The sequence below is a fragment of the Ursus arctos genome, unplaced genomic scaffold (assembly GCF_023065955.2).
Source record: "Ursus arctos isolate Adak ecotype North America unplaced genomic scaffold, UrsArc2.0 scaffold_18, whole genome shotgun sequence".
NCBI classification, from domain to species: Eukaryota; Metazoa; Chordata; class Mammalia; order Carnivora; family Ursidae; genus Ursus; species Ursus arctos.
Genome location: NW_026622852.1, coordinates 30,690,065 through 30,704,713, shown reverse-complemented (window position 1 = coordinate 30,704,713; position 14,649 = coordinate 30,690,065). Strand labels below are relative to the sequence as shown.

The window sequence follows — 14,649 nt, the reverse complement described above, 5'->3', positions numbered from 1 at the left end:
ATAAAATTAAAACAAATGAAATCAGTTTCTTTTCCATTTAAATATTTCCCTTGGAGCTCTGTGCCACAAGGACTGTAGGAGGTGATGGTTAGACTGTAAGAAATTTGTTTACTTCCAATAATGACACCTAATAAAGAAAAGACTGGCTGAGGAAAAGGAAAGGAGATTGTAAGTTTCCAGTTTGGGCCATTTCAGACATGATCACAGGAAGCACAGCTCCCATGTCAAAGGGGTTTTAAAAATGAGCTTCAGAAACGAAGCACTAAGAACAGGGAGGAGTGACACCAACCAGGATCACAACTAACGGGGTTGGACTAGACGGCTCCCGAATCCCCTCGCCCTCTCAAGCCCTCGCGGCTGGCAGTCACAGAAGGTCTAGTTAGGGGAAAAAATATATCAGAAGACACTCTTCAAGCATGCCCCCATGTGAAAGCCCTCGCTCTGTATAGGAGATCTTCTGACGAAGGGACTCCTGGTTCCTGGCTCCACACTGACTCGGAAGAGCCCGTCAGAGCTCTCGGCCTGGGCTTGTGGCCTCCGGGCAGCACCGCAGTGAAGGAGAGCAGGGAGATGTTAACAGCGAAGATTCGGTGGTTTCAGCACACCCGGAGAGTGCCTACGAATCAGCTGGTCTAACCTGTCATGTCTCACAGACGGAAACACCGAGGCCCAGAGAGAGAAATGCTGTGTTCAACCACAGACCCTCTCTTCTGCCGGAGAGGGAGTCTGGGGACCCCAGGGCCCCCTCTCTGCAATAACACAGTGGAATGTATGTGGACAAATGGGCTCCTTTTAGGGGGGACATACAAAGTCAGTCACGTGGCCTTTGTAGAGGCAACCTCACATTCAGGCAGGCAGGACTTCAAATTCTGAAAACCGATTCTCACACGTTAAAACTGGAGTTTATGAAAACATCAGAGGGAGAAACAACATTCCAACCCTTGTAGAGAATATTTAACTTGCAACTCGGGATAATGTGCCACGTGTATTACCCACTTAGAGCTGTCACTCTCGTGCAGGGAACTTTTATAAGGCTTGAAAAAGAGGCACGTAAAGGAGCCTTAGGTTAAACTGGATTCTTTCGCGAAAGTGAAGAGAAGAGAGCCTCCTAAGAGAACAGTGCAAGATCAGATGTCCTAGGATGCCCCTAACTGCGGTAGCTTCACTCACAGACACGGAGGTCTTCCTGTCGGTCTCATCTACCCAACGCTGCCATGATGGTTAGCATCCCAGTTCACAGTGGTATTTAACGTTTCACTAAAATGGTTATCCTGCCTTTGATTATTATTTTAAATTATTATTTATTACACTTATGCTTCCCCCTGGTGGGCAAGATATGGAAGGATTCAAGATCTGGAAACTTTCAAGGTACAGCCAGGAAGCTCCGGTCAAGAATCTTCCTGTTGTCTTTCCCGTCAGAGGCTGTGGCATCTACACCTACCGATGCAACATTCTCCTGCTATTTAAAGTACCCAACAGGAGTTCTCATGAATTCTCCCAGGAGCCACTGCTCTTCCTCTTCCCCTAAGCAGCCTGAGGTGATCTCTGAAAATGGTTCGCTCTTCACTGGACCCAGAAAACCCTACAAAATCATGCAAATCAAGAGGTTCAAATCGTCGTGTTCACTTTAAGAACACGTGAGAAACTGCCCAGGCCATCAGGGGTATGCATATCTGAAAAGCCACCAAGTTCTGGGAGGATGTCACTTTGCAGAAGCAATGTGTGCCGTTCCGTCATGACAACAGTGAAGCTGGTAGGTGTGCCCGGGCCAAACAGTGGGGCTGGACACAGGGTCGGTGGCCCAAGAAGAGTGCTGAATTTTTCTCGCACATGCTTAAAAATGCAGACAGTAATGCTGAACTTAAGGGTTTAGGTGCAGATTCTCTGGTCCTGAAGCACACCCATGTGAACAAAGCCCCCAGAACTTACAGGGCTCGTGGTTGGATTAACCCACACACGCGCGCTCCCTGCCACATTGAGACGATCCTTACCGAAAAAGAGCACATTGTTCCTGAACGAGAAGAGGAGGTTGCCCAGAAGAAAAAGATAGAAACTGAAGAAACAAAAACTTATGGCCCAGGAGTCAATTCTACATAGAATAAATGCAAATAAAAGTAAGTAAGTAAGTAAATAAATAAATAAATAAAATACCCAACAAAGGTATCCAAGAAGCAAAACCAAAGCATAATCTAAAAATCAATCATTTATGGTAAAGTAATCACAGCGTATATATAAGAGGCACAAATGACTATTTTACACATTCTGTATCATTATCCAAACAAGTGTGAGGTCCTTGAAGCAACCACTTTGCTTTCAGTCACCATTTTTTCCAAAGGCTCCAGCCAAGAGTTTTGTATGCACCGTAAGAATTCAGCCCAGGTTTCTTGAATGAGTGACATTAGTTGGTACAGATTTGTGGAGGACTAGGTGGGGAGGGCAAGTTATTTACATAAGCTGTTGCTTTAATCAAATCAAAACCAGCGCTTCTAGTGCAGTAGGCTAGATACTGGAGTCGGCTTCCTGTGGAAGGGCAGGAGAGGTAGGAGGGGAGCAGCTCCGTCCTCGCAGCTTCCTGTAGGTACCCTCCCGCCCCCACTCCTTGCCAGGGTGGCTGTGGCGGCGGTATGTCCCTGCGTGGGCACATCAGGGGCCAACGTGCAGGCACCGCCACCGAGCAGAGATGAGGCCTTCGTCCTTCCCTGCAGCCGCAGTGCTCTGCAGGCCCGGTGGACAGAAGGGGGGAGGTGACACGGGTCCAGGCAACAGTGTTATTTTAGATCCTCTCCTAACTCCCCCTCCTGGCTGCTCCCCACCCGCCCCCTTCCACCCTGATTCCTGGAGGTGAAAGAACAGTCTCCACAGTTCAGACTTACTTGGCAGCGGCATCTTTCCTCAACTGTTCATGCTTCATGAGGAGATTTTTCCGGTCTCGGAAGGCTTTCCTGACCTTGTAGCCTTTGTAGACCGCCTGGATTTTGAAGGCGGCGATGTCCTGAATGGCTGCGATGGACAGGGCGCCGTGCTCCAGCATGAACTGGATCACTTCATGGCGCTCGCCCAGCAGAGCGTAGTCAAGGGGCGTGTACCTGGAGCAGGAAGGGACTTTGTAAGTGCTGGAATGTAATTCGGGGTACAGTGAAGCCGGCAATTTATGCAGCAGAAGGAAGTCGCATGGTGGGATGGGGACTGTTCCTCAAGCAAGGCTATGGTCTGTACCCCGGGGCTGTTGCTTTTTTCTCTGAGGGGACAAAACACAAGGGTGGAGCTGGGTAGGGGCTTTGTGGTGTTGACCGTGATGATTCCTGAGTCTTGCTTGCTGGCTCACAAACAGGGGGCTATGGGAACACGTGATCCCTTTTCTTCTTCCCCATGGGCCAGACGATACCCCACTCTGATCTGAAAAAGTACTGTGAGATTCATAAGTTTAAGTCCAGGATTACTGAGAGTTAATGCTTACGAAGTAAAAAATACATCTCCAGATGGAGAGATTTAGTCTATGATGGGGACGGCCCTTTAAATCAGAAAGCATGATTATTAAGTAGTGTTGGGACAACTGCATAGCGATCTGGAAAAAAAAAAGATTCTTATATCACCTTTTATACCAAAATGAACTCTGGATGAACCAAAGACTTCAGCAGAGAAAAAGAAACCATGAAAGTACTAGAAAAAAACATGGAAGATGTTTTACAAGTTGGGATGGGAAGGTCTCTTCTAATAAAAATGATAAAAAACTCAAACCATAAGAGAAGAATGATAAATCCAACTATATAAAAATAACAGAATTTTGCAGGGCAAAAAACACCAAAAACAAAGATAAAAGATAGTCCCCAGAACAGGAAATACTAATGGCTCCTAAATATACAGAAATATGTTCCACCTCACTCATTTAAGAGAAATACAAATTAAGATGAACAAAGAGAGTACTTTAATGACCAGATTAATGAAGATCAGAAAGTTTAATAACACACTGTGCTGGCAAGGATGTGGACAGACAGGCTCTCTGTATGCTACTTGAATCTTCAGAGAGAACAATTTAGCAAGATCTATCAAAATTATTCATGCATCTGCCCTTCAACATGTCCCTTGCAGGCATATATCCCAGACCTGCTCTCACGTGTGAGATGCTTTCTGCACAAGGGTATTCACAGAAGCGTAGTTTGAAATAATGGAAGAGTGGAGACGACCTCAGTATCCATCAATACAGCACCGCTTACATCGAGTGCAGGCCATTCACAGGATGCGGTATTCTGTGTGATGCAGCCAGAGCTGTGCTGTGGCATATAAATAAATAAGGAACAATGTCCAGGGTATCTCGTTACATGAAGAAAAAGAAAAAAAAAGTGAAGAAAGGAGCAGGACTGGGGCACCTAGGTGGCTTAGTCGGTTAAGTGTCTGACTCTTGATTTCAGCTCAGGTCATGATCTCACAGCTGTGAGGCAGAGCCTGGTGTCGGGCTTCACGCTCAGTGTAGAGTCTGCTTAAGACTCTCTCTCTCCCAGAAAACCCAAAAGACTCCACCCCAAAACTGTTAGAACTCATACAGGAATTCAGTAAAGTGGCAGGATATAAAATCAATGCACAGAAAATCAGCTGCATTTCTAAACACCAACAACAAGATAGAAGAAAGAGAAATTAAGGAGTTGATCCCATTTACAATTGCACCCCAAACCATAAGATACCTAGGAATAAATCTAACCAAAGAGACAAAGAATCTATACTCAGAAAAGTATAGAATACTCACGAAAGAAACTGAGGAAGACACAAAGAAATGGAAAAATGTTCCATGCTCATGGATTGGAAGAACAAATATTTTGAAAATGTCTATGCTACCTAGAGCAATCTACATATTTAATGCAATCCCTATGAAGCAGAAAAGCAGGAAAGAATATCCAATAGAAAAAAGACAGTCTTTTCAACAAGTGGTGTTGGGAATATTGGACAGCCACATGCAGAAGAATGAAACTGGACCAGCTCCCTACACCATACACAAAAATAGACTCAAAATGGATGAAAGACCTAACTGTGAGACAGGAATCCATCAAAATCCTTGAGGAGAACACAGGCAGCAACCTCTTCGACCTCAGCCGCAGCAACTTCTTCCTAGACACATCGCCAAAGGCAAGGGAAACAAGGGCAAAAATGAACTACTGGGACTTCATCAAGATAAAAACCTTTTGCACAGCAAAGGAAAACAGTCGACAAAACCAAAAGACAACGAACAGAATGGGAGAAGATATTTGCAAATGACATATCAGATAAAGGGCTAGTACCCAAAATCAATAAAGAACTTACCAACCTCAACACCCAAGGAAGAAATAATCCAATCAAGAAATGGCAGAAGACATGAACAGACATACGAAAAAGTGCTCAACATCACTCGGCATCAGGGAAATACAAATCAAAACCACAATGAGATACCCCCTCACACCAGTCAGAATGGCTAAAATTAATAAGTCAGGAAATGACTGATGTTGGTGAGGATAAGGAGAAAGGGGAACCCTCCTACACCATTGGTGGGAATGCAAGCTGGTGCAGCCACTCTGGAAAACAGTGTGGATGTTCCTCAAAAAGTTGAAAATAGAGCTACCGTACGACCCAGGAATTGCACCACTGGGTATTTACCCCAAAGATACAAATGTAGTGATCTGAAGGGGCACCTGCACCCCAATGTTTTTAGCAGCGATGTCCACAATAGCCAAACTATGGAAAGAGCTCAGATGTCCATCAACAGAAGAATGAATAAAGAAGACATGGTATACATATATGATGGAATATTATGCAGCCATCAAAAATGAAATCTTGCCCTTTGCAACGATGTAGATAGAATTAGCGGGTGTTATGCTAAGTGAAATAAGTCAATCAGAGAAAGACAATTATCATATGATCTCACTGATATGCATAATTTGAGAAACAAGGCAGAGGATCATAGGGGAAGAGAGGAAAAAATGAAGCAAGAAGAAACCAGAGAGGGAGACAAACCATAAGAGACTCTTAATCTCAGGAAACAAACTGAGGGTTGCTGGAGTGGAGGGGGTGGGAGGGATGGGGTGGCTGGGTGATGGACATTGAGGAGGGTATGTGCTGTGGGGAACACTGTGTATTGTGTAAGACTAATGAATCACAGACCTGTACCCCTGAAACAAATAATACATTGTATGTTAATTAAAAAAAAAAGATTCTCCCTCTCCCTCTGCCCCTCCCCCCAGGTCTCTCCCACTCTCTAAATTAAATAAATCTTAAAAAAAACCCAGAGCAGTATTATGGCATGCTCCATTTGTATGAAAAAGAACACACCCCTGTATGGTTATCTATGTAAAATATATCTCTAGAAGTTTACCAAGAAACTCATGACAGTAACATCCCTGGGGAGGATGCTGGTTGTCTCAGAGGCAGGGGTGGGAGGGACACTTAGTTTTCATGCCTTTTAAATTTTGTCCACTGTGCATACCTTTTTGACAAATACATTATTTAGAAAAGATGAGCTGTATTATCAGATGGTTTTATATATATATATATATATATTTTTTTTTTAAAGATTTTATTTATTTATTTGACAGAGAGAGACAGCCAGCGAGAGAGGGAACACAAGCAGGGGGAGTGGGAGAGGAAGAAGCAGGCTCATAGCAGAGGAGCCTGATGTGGGGCTCGACCCCAGAACGCGGGGATCGCACCCTGAGCTGAAGGCAGACGCTTAATGACTGCGCCACCCAGGTGCCCCCAGATGGTTTTATATTTTAATCTCACCTGGCTACTTTCTAGATGCATAATTTTAGGCAAATTCCTTTCTTACAATATATCTTTTCTGTTTTTGGAAATATAAAATAATTGGATAAATATATAGAAGAACATAATGGTCATCTGTATTCCCACCTTTAGAATTAACCAATATTATTATCTCAGCAGGTATTATTTTTTAAAATGATTACTTTGCAATAATGACACATATTTAAAGAATTCAAACAGTGCGAAAAATAGAAAAATTGAAGTGAAAAAAACCAACCCAATTCCACCTTCCAACAGCGGTAACGCTGTCACTTCTTAACCAACTTACCTTTCCTCGTTGCAGACTTGGCAAAAGAAGGAAAGGAAATAATAAATACAAAGAAGATAACACTGTGCCTGGCATAAGAGAAGCAATTAGTAAATGTCAGCTGCTGTCGTTCTGATGATAGGACACCCTTGCAGCAGGGCTGGTGACACCACGGTCGCACATCATCGATATCATTTCCATAGGACCCAAACGAGCAGTTATGACCGCCGAGTGGCTGCCAGGGCCCTGATTCCTGTCTGGGTGGCTGTTACTAATCCAACGCAATCAGAGGTGTTAGGAAGAAATAATCAGCTGATTTATGAGGTGGCAACACTGATGATTATACGGATGTATGATTAGACGCAGAAAATCATCCAGTGATTATAGAAATTTTCTCTTTTCGAAACTCACCTGACAGTCATAGTCAGGCATAAAAGGAGGAGATTTTTTCAATATAAGCAAGGGGTGATTTGGTCACTTCTAGAAGGAAACTGAATTCAGAAAGAAGTCCCAAATGCTAAAATTAAGAAACTCTCATTTTAGGACATCTTGATTTGCTGCTACTGTCCAGGGACCAGAAGGCCATAAAGTAGAGGTGCCTGCGTAAACTTTAGAACATTATTTATAAGTAGATGGCATCCTGTAAATTCAGAAGAACTTAAGAAATTTTCACTATATATTCTATTTAAAATTTTATTATTATTATTTAAAATTTTAACTCCAGTGTAGTTAACGTACAGTGCTACGTTCGTTTCAGGTGAATGGTGATACAGCGATCCAGAGTAATCACTGTGCATTCTAAAATGCCTTTCAGGACTGTACTCTCCCCACCAGAAAAAACTACCAGAGTCACAGAACTCCACGACAGTAGAGCTAAACGGAATTTTAGATAAGGTTATCTAGTTTACCACCTTCATTCCATAAATGAGTAAACAGATCCAGAAAGATTAAGCAACTTGCGGAAGGTTATGTAACTAGTTCCCTGCAGAACCCAGACCTGAGCTAAGACGGTACGACTCCCTGTTCAGTCATCCTCCCACAGCACATCTATCAGTTCTTGAATATAAATCTCCTACAGAATGAAACTGCTTCTCCAATCAACACACAAATAACATATGCATTTAGTAAGCTTGATTATCTTTTCTACAATTACGAATACGGAGCTTCTTTCACACAGCGTACAAGCACGATTATCAAAATCTGGTCTATGCAAGTCAGGGCTGAGCTCTGCCTTTACTAGATCTCTCAGGGCTTGTGGATGGAAAATTGCATTTCAAATATTTTAAATATCTTTATCATGGAAAAATTGTATTTTTATTAAGAGAAACTTCAAGCATAAACAAAAGTAGAAAGAATATCATAATAACCATTTATATGCTCATTACCCAAATTTAACAAGTAGCAACATTTCTGCCACATTTGCTTCCTTTAGCCCCTTCCTTATATTTTTGCTGAACTGTTTTAAAGCAAATCCTAGAACTCCTCTATCATTTCATCTCCCTGCATTTCAGTATTCATTAATAAATAATATGGACATAAGCACGTCATTACAGTATTAGCAAAATTAACAGGACTTCCTCAGCAAAATCTAGTACCCATTCCAAACACAAATTTCCCTGATTTTCTCAAAAATGTCTTTTTTATAATTGGTTTGTTCAAATTAGGATTCCCCGTCAATTTTTGATTCAGGGAAACACAGTCCAAATATCTAGAAAGATCTTAAGACTGAAGTCTATGCCTTAGTGTGCAGGCACTGACCATATTGTAATCATTACCACTGAATCTTTCTTCACCCCAAATTCAATTTAGAAACATTCAAGTGCTGTGAATGTTCCCATCGATGTCCGAGTGTGGCTGTCAGATAGTTATTGACTGAAAGCCAGCAGTAGTTGGCAAAAATTATGTCTATACGGTGCAGAGCAAGTGGCTGGTGTCAATGCATGAGAAGTAAAAATTAGCACTACATTGATGGTAACCAGTCAAGAAACAATGTAGATAAAGACAAGACACAAGATACGATTGGACTTGCCACGCAGGAATGGTCTGATGGGGTGAGTGGAATGCCTAAACTGCAATGTCAATACACATAACAGGCAGTGCCGGGTTCTGACACTTGCACATCAAGGTGCACTGCTGATGAAACATTAGAGGAGACCGGGACGTCGCCACTGTCCATCTTCATCCACAAATTGGCAAGTACAGTTAGGAGGATTTTTCCTGTGGTCTTTTGGTCTGTAATTAACATACGTTTACTCTAGGAGGCAGTAAGCACCTTCATTCATACTCTTCCTTAGGCCTACAATTCAAGCCTTACCATAAAAATGGGAATTGAATTACAAAAATAAATGTTTTTTATTGTTTCCTAAGAAAACAGCAGTCAGGCAGTAAATACTGCTACACAATAAATCCTTCATAATGGAGATAAATCACCACTAATTCTTAATCTTTCAGTTTTGTTTTTTTTAAGTGTTTCAAAGAGAGAAATCTTCTCTCTCACATAGCTGCTTTAATGTCAAAACCTCAGTGCTGAGGATTCTGCTTGGCGTTCCAGCTTCCTTGAATGTCCAAACCCCTAAATCTTAAAGTCTTTTTGATTTTATAGTTGTCACCTGACAATAGAGAGAGTGAATTCTTTACATAGCCCCTCTCAAAGTGAGACATACTGGTCTGATGTATCTAATTCTGTCTGTACGCAAAGAATTCCAGGAGTGTCTAATGCAGGTGTGTAGCAGGGATGCCTGAGAGCACCAAGCTGACAGAGCAAGCTCTGTTCTCACTGACCATCTACTTCCTGAAAAGCACTGTGAGCAACACAGAGATGACAATGATCTTCAGGAGTTCTCCGCTAATATGGAGACAGTTTGCATAAAATTAGAATATAAAGTGAAATGTGCCAAGTGCTATGCAAAATCACAGCGTAGGGGAGAACATCGTTTGGAACACGCGCCTCTGGGATCAGAACAATCTTCTTAGGTGAGACTGCATTTGGATGGAGGAAGGACATGATTAACGTTACATCAGAAATATGGTTTAGGGAGGTTACTTTGGAAGCAGATGAACCGAATGAAGGAAAGTTCGAAAGGGAGGAAAACAGCGAGGAGGCATTGCAACAGTCCCGGGAACGAGTCAAAGAGGGCAAGATTTAGATGATGGTGCTGGTAATGAAGAGGATGACAGCGGGAACCAAGGAGAGATACCGAGTCTGAAGGACAGGTTTAGAACTCACCGGCCCCCAGGTGACTAACAAAGCCTTGGTGGTAGGTCAGAGAGCCCAAGGAGATGGGCTTGAGAGAAAAAGACCCAGTCCCTGAAGAGTGTTCATATTTAAAAAATAAAAAATGGAAAAGGAGTCAAAATAAATGGAGAAGGAGCAGACATGACTGGCAGAGAATCAGGAAAATACACTGTCACAGAGCTTAGAGAAGATACAGTCTCAGTAAAGTAAAGAAGAGGGGTCAACAGAACCAGGTGATGCAGACAGGCCAGTGAGAGTAGACAGAGGGACCAATGTAGTATTTATCAGTGAATCTGTCAGTGCCCATTCAATACGGTTTCAGCGTCAGTGTCAGGATGGAAGCCAGACTGTGAAAGCATGACCTGTAAGCAAGAGGAAATGGGGCAGTGCAGACACTCCAAGAGAAGGAGGGCTTCATAGGCAGAGAAGACAAACCTCAGAAAATAACAGGTGGAGGACATCATTAATGGGGAGAGGTTCTGAAAGAAGTGGGAGAGATACAGGGGGTTCACCCCAGAAAGGATGAGTGGGTTTCCTGAGGCAGGTGGCCTACAGAAAGTTCCTCCTTCTCCACAAGGTCTTCCATCTCCTGAAAGAACTGGTGGCGGCTATGGGCAGGGGTGGGGGGCGTGGGGGGGCATGGTGTCATAGGGGGAGCCACTGCAGTTACAACATCCACGAACGATGACAACCAAGGCACAGACCTGGCTGGGTGGGGCTCAGGTGTGGAAGTCTCATCACAAATTTGGTTGTCACCTACAGATGATCAGAATCTCCATTGATCCAAGACTGCCAAGAATCTCACCTGCTTAGATTTCACACTGTGCCTGGTCCTTTTTATGGGGCCTGGGCCCTTGGGCATAACTCCAGCCTAGTTCTGTGAATCCTGTATTATTCAGTCATCTCACTTCTCCTTATTTTTTCATTCCACATGGTGGCACCTCAGTCCACTACCTGATAATATCCTGTTCATCAAGAGAAATGTCTTGAACATAGGACCCGTTCCTAGGTCTGGTCCATCAGGACTCCCCTGACGTTATGCCAGCCACAAGCAACGAGAGCATGTTTCCTCATCCGTAGTCTGTGAGCTTGCCAGAGGTAAATCTAAAGTTCTGAATAACTTTATAATCCCATGATCCTAAATCAACACTACATGGAACTTTTGCTCTCTTCTTCTGGTTTAGGATTTCTTAGGGTAGCATTTCCTTATGAGTATACTTAGCACTTCTGAACTAGTATCTCGACTTGAGGCTTTTTAACAGAGCAGAAAGGAAGTGAGTTGAACAACAATACATTCTTTTTATCAACAGCTTACCTTTCTTCATTGTTTTCCATCTGATTAGGGAAAGCAGCAAAGTCTAGTAGTAATTTAATGGCGTCAAGGTATCCGTTGTTACAGGACCAGTGCAAAGCTGTTCTTCCCTATAAGCACAAACAAAAATCAGGTGTATCTGGAACAGGTACTTTTGGACACACAGTTATTGATGCTAACTCAAAAATACACACATTTCTCCCAAATTGCTTAATTACAAAAGGGGAAAATATTAAATATACAGTGCAGAAAATGGATGGTATCTTAACTAAGTGATCCAAATTGATATCATGTTAAGAGGCACCATGTGTTTCCAGAGGTGATACCCTGAGAAGGATTCAATATCACTTGTATAATATTCCAAACAAAAATGTAAAGCTTAAATCTAATTATGAGGAATCATAAGGCAAACTCAAAATGAGTGAGATTCTACAAAATAAATGGCTGGTATTTTTTTAAAAATTCAATATCATGAAAGATAAAGAAGGCAGGAAGCATTGTTAGAGATACAAGAGGGATATTTCATAGTTTGAAAGGAGTCAAAGAGGAAGATACCACAATCCTTTATCTGTATGCATCTAATAACACAGCTTTTAAATATACAGAACAAAAAATGACAAAATTAAAAGGGATATAGTCAAATCCATAATCAGCGAGAGATTTTTAACCCACCTTTTATAATAGTTCATAGAACAAATAAATAAAAGGACAGTAAAGATATGGAAGACCTGAAATATACAGTAAGACAATTTGACCTAAGTGATACATATAAACCATTGCATCCAACAATGACACAATTAGTATTCTTTTCAAGTGTACATAGAACATTTACCAAAATGAATCATATGCTGGACCACAAAGAAAGCCTCAAAGGACTTTGAATAATTAAAAGAATTCTGAAATAAAAGAAAAGAATTCTGTTATTCTGACTGTTTTCAGACCACAGTAAAGTTTGCGCCAGAAATCAGTGTGGTAGCTAGAATAAATGCCTGCCTTTGCAAAGATGTCTACATCCTGATCTCTGGAATCTGTGATGCTGTTATGTTACTGGAAAGGGGAAATTAAGGTTGCTAATCAGCTGACTTTGAGATGTGGAGATTATCCTGGGTTATCTGAATAGGCCCAATGTAATCACACGGGTCCTTAAGTGAAGGAGGGAGGCAGGAGGGCGAGTGTCAGAGGGATGCAGTGTGAGAGAGACTCAGCCAGGCACTGCTAGCTCTGAGGACGGTGGAATGGGACCGCAAGCCAAGGAATGAGGGCAGCATTGAGAAGCTGGAAAAATGAAAGAAACAGATTCTCCCCTTGAGCCTCCAAAAGGAATGTAGTCTTGCCAACACCTTGATTTTTAGTCCAGTGAGACCCATTTTGGACTTTTAACATCCAGAAGAGTAAGATAATAAATTTGTGTTGTTCTAAGCCACTAAGTTTGCAGTAATTTATTATAGCAGCAAGAGAAAACCAATATAATCATTTGCCAATGATAATGAGCAAATGCCCAACTGCCTGGAAATTAAGCAATACACTTCTAAGTAATCTATGGATCAAATAACAAATTGGAATAGAAACTAGAAAATATTTGAGCTGAATTACAGTGATGGTGCAACTTACCTAAACTTTTAGGATAAAGTTAAAGCAGTGCTTAGAATAAGAAGCACGCTTAAAAATACATATACTGGAAATGAATATTGAAAATAAATCAATGACTTAAACTTTTATTAAAAGAATATTTTAAAAAATAGTAAATCAAACCTGAGGAAAGTAGATGGCAGGACATAATAAAGAGTAAACACCAATGAAATAGTAAACAACTTAAAATATAGAAAATCAATAAAGCAGTACGTCCTTCGAAAATATGAATAAGATGAAAAATGTTTTTAAAAAGAAAAGAGACAACACATGTTACCAATATATGAAATCACTATAGGTCCTACAGTCATAAAGAAGATGAGAGATTATATGACCAACTTTATGCAAATACATACGATATGTTAATAAAATGGATAAACTTCTCAAAAAATGCAACTTACCAAAGCTGAAAAGAAAATAATTAGAAATCTGAATGGTCTTGTAATTATAAATGACACTGAATCAGTTATTAACACCTTTTACACAAAGAATGCCACTAGACCAGACGGCTTCACCAGGGAATTCTTCTGAACATTTAAGAGAGAAGTAATATCAATATTACACAAATTCTTTAGGAGAATAAGGGGAACTACTTCCTGACTCTTTTTAATTCACCATGTTAATAGCAAAGAGGTGAAGAATCATGTGGTTATGTTGAAAGATGCAGAAATAGTATCTGACAAAAACGAAACAGCTAATTATGAATAAAAAAAACCTAATTCTTAGCAACTAGAAATATAAGGGAACCTTTAGCAAATATATTCAATGGTGAAATATTTCAAGCTTTCCCCTTGAGAAACCAGAATGAATTAAGGATGCCAACTACCACCAACTCTATTCGACATTCTATTGGAGGTATGAGTTAGTCCAATAAGGCATACTATTCACAAAGGATATGCTGTTTATGCAGATAATCCAAAACAGTACACATGAAAACTAACAACTGGAAAGTAGCTTGGTATACTCCTTCTGTAGGAAACTGGCAACTTGTAAAAACAATGTAAAAGGTACTACAGATTACAAAAGATTCATTTCCAATAACATAGGTACAAGGACCATATTTTACATATTTTTCACTGTGTTACTTTTACATTTAGGAACAATCTTGATAAATATTTATTGAATGAATTAATAGAAAATATATTTTCTGGCTTGGAAAACATAATATGCTAGTATTTTTGAAGACTTAATGTAATTAAAGTAGCAAAAAAATCAATACTGGCTAAACTGAGAGAAGTCAATATGATACTGCATAGCCGAGGAAGTGGAGATTAACCCACATGATTTAGAAATCAGTTCAACAGGGACGCCCGGGTGGCTCAGTCAGTTGACCGACTGACTCTTGATTTCGGCTCAGGTCATGATCTCAGGGTTGTGAGATGGAGTCTCGCGTCAGGCTCCGCGCTCAGCGGGACTCTGCTTGGGATTCTCTCTCTCCTTTCG

General features: G+C 41.2%; 1 protein-coding gene and 1 pseudogene across 3 annotated transcripts in view; one reads left to right on the top strand and one right to left on the bottom strand.

The window, feature by feature from the left end:
* INVS (inversin) overlaps window positions 1–14,649 on the bottom strand; it is a 148,473-nt gene that overhangs the window by 39,519 nt on the left and 94,305 nt on the right. For all 3 annotated transcript variants that reach the window (XM_026506130.4, XM_057313622.1, XM_057313623.1), the window contains 2 exons: window positions 11,581–11,687; window positions 2,874–3,086 (listed from right to left, as the gene is read on the bottom strand). In XM_026506130.4, the coding sequence (XP_026361915.2) occupies window positions 2,874–3,086; window positions 11,581–11,687 (320 nt within the window). The remainder of the gene's footprint in view (window positions 1–2,873; window positions 3,087–11,580; window positions 11,688–14,649) is intronic.
* LOC113260630 (60S ribosomal protein L17-like) lies at window positions 1,552–2,748 on the top strand (annotated as a pseudogene).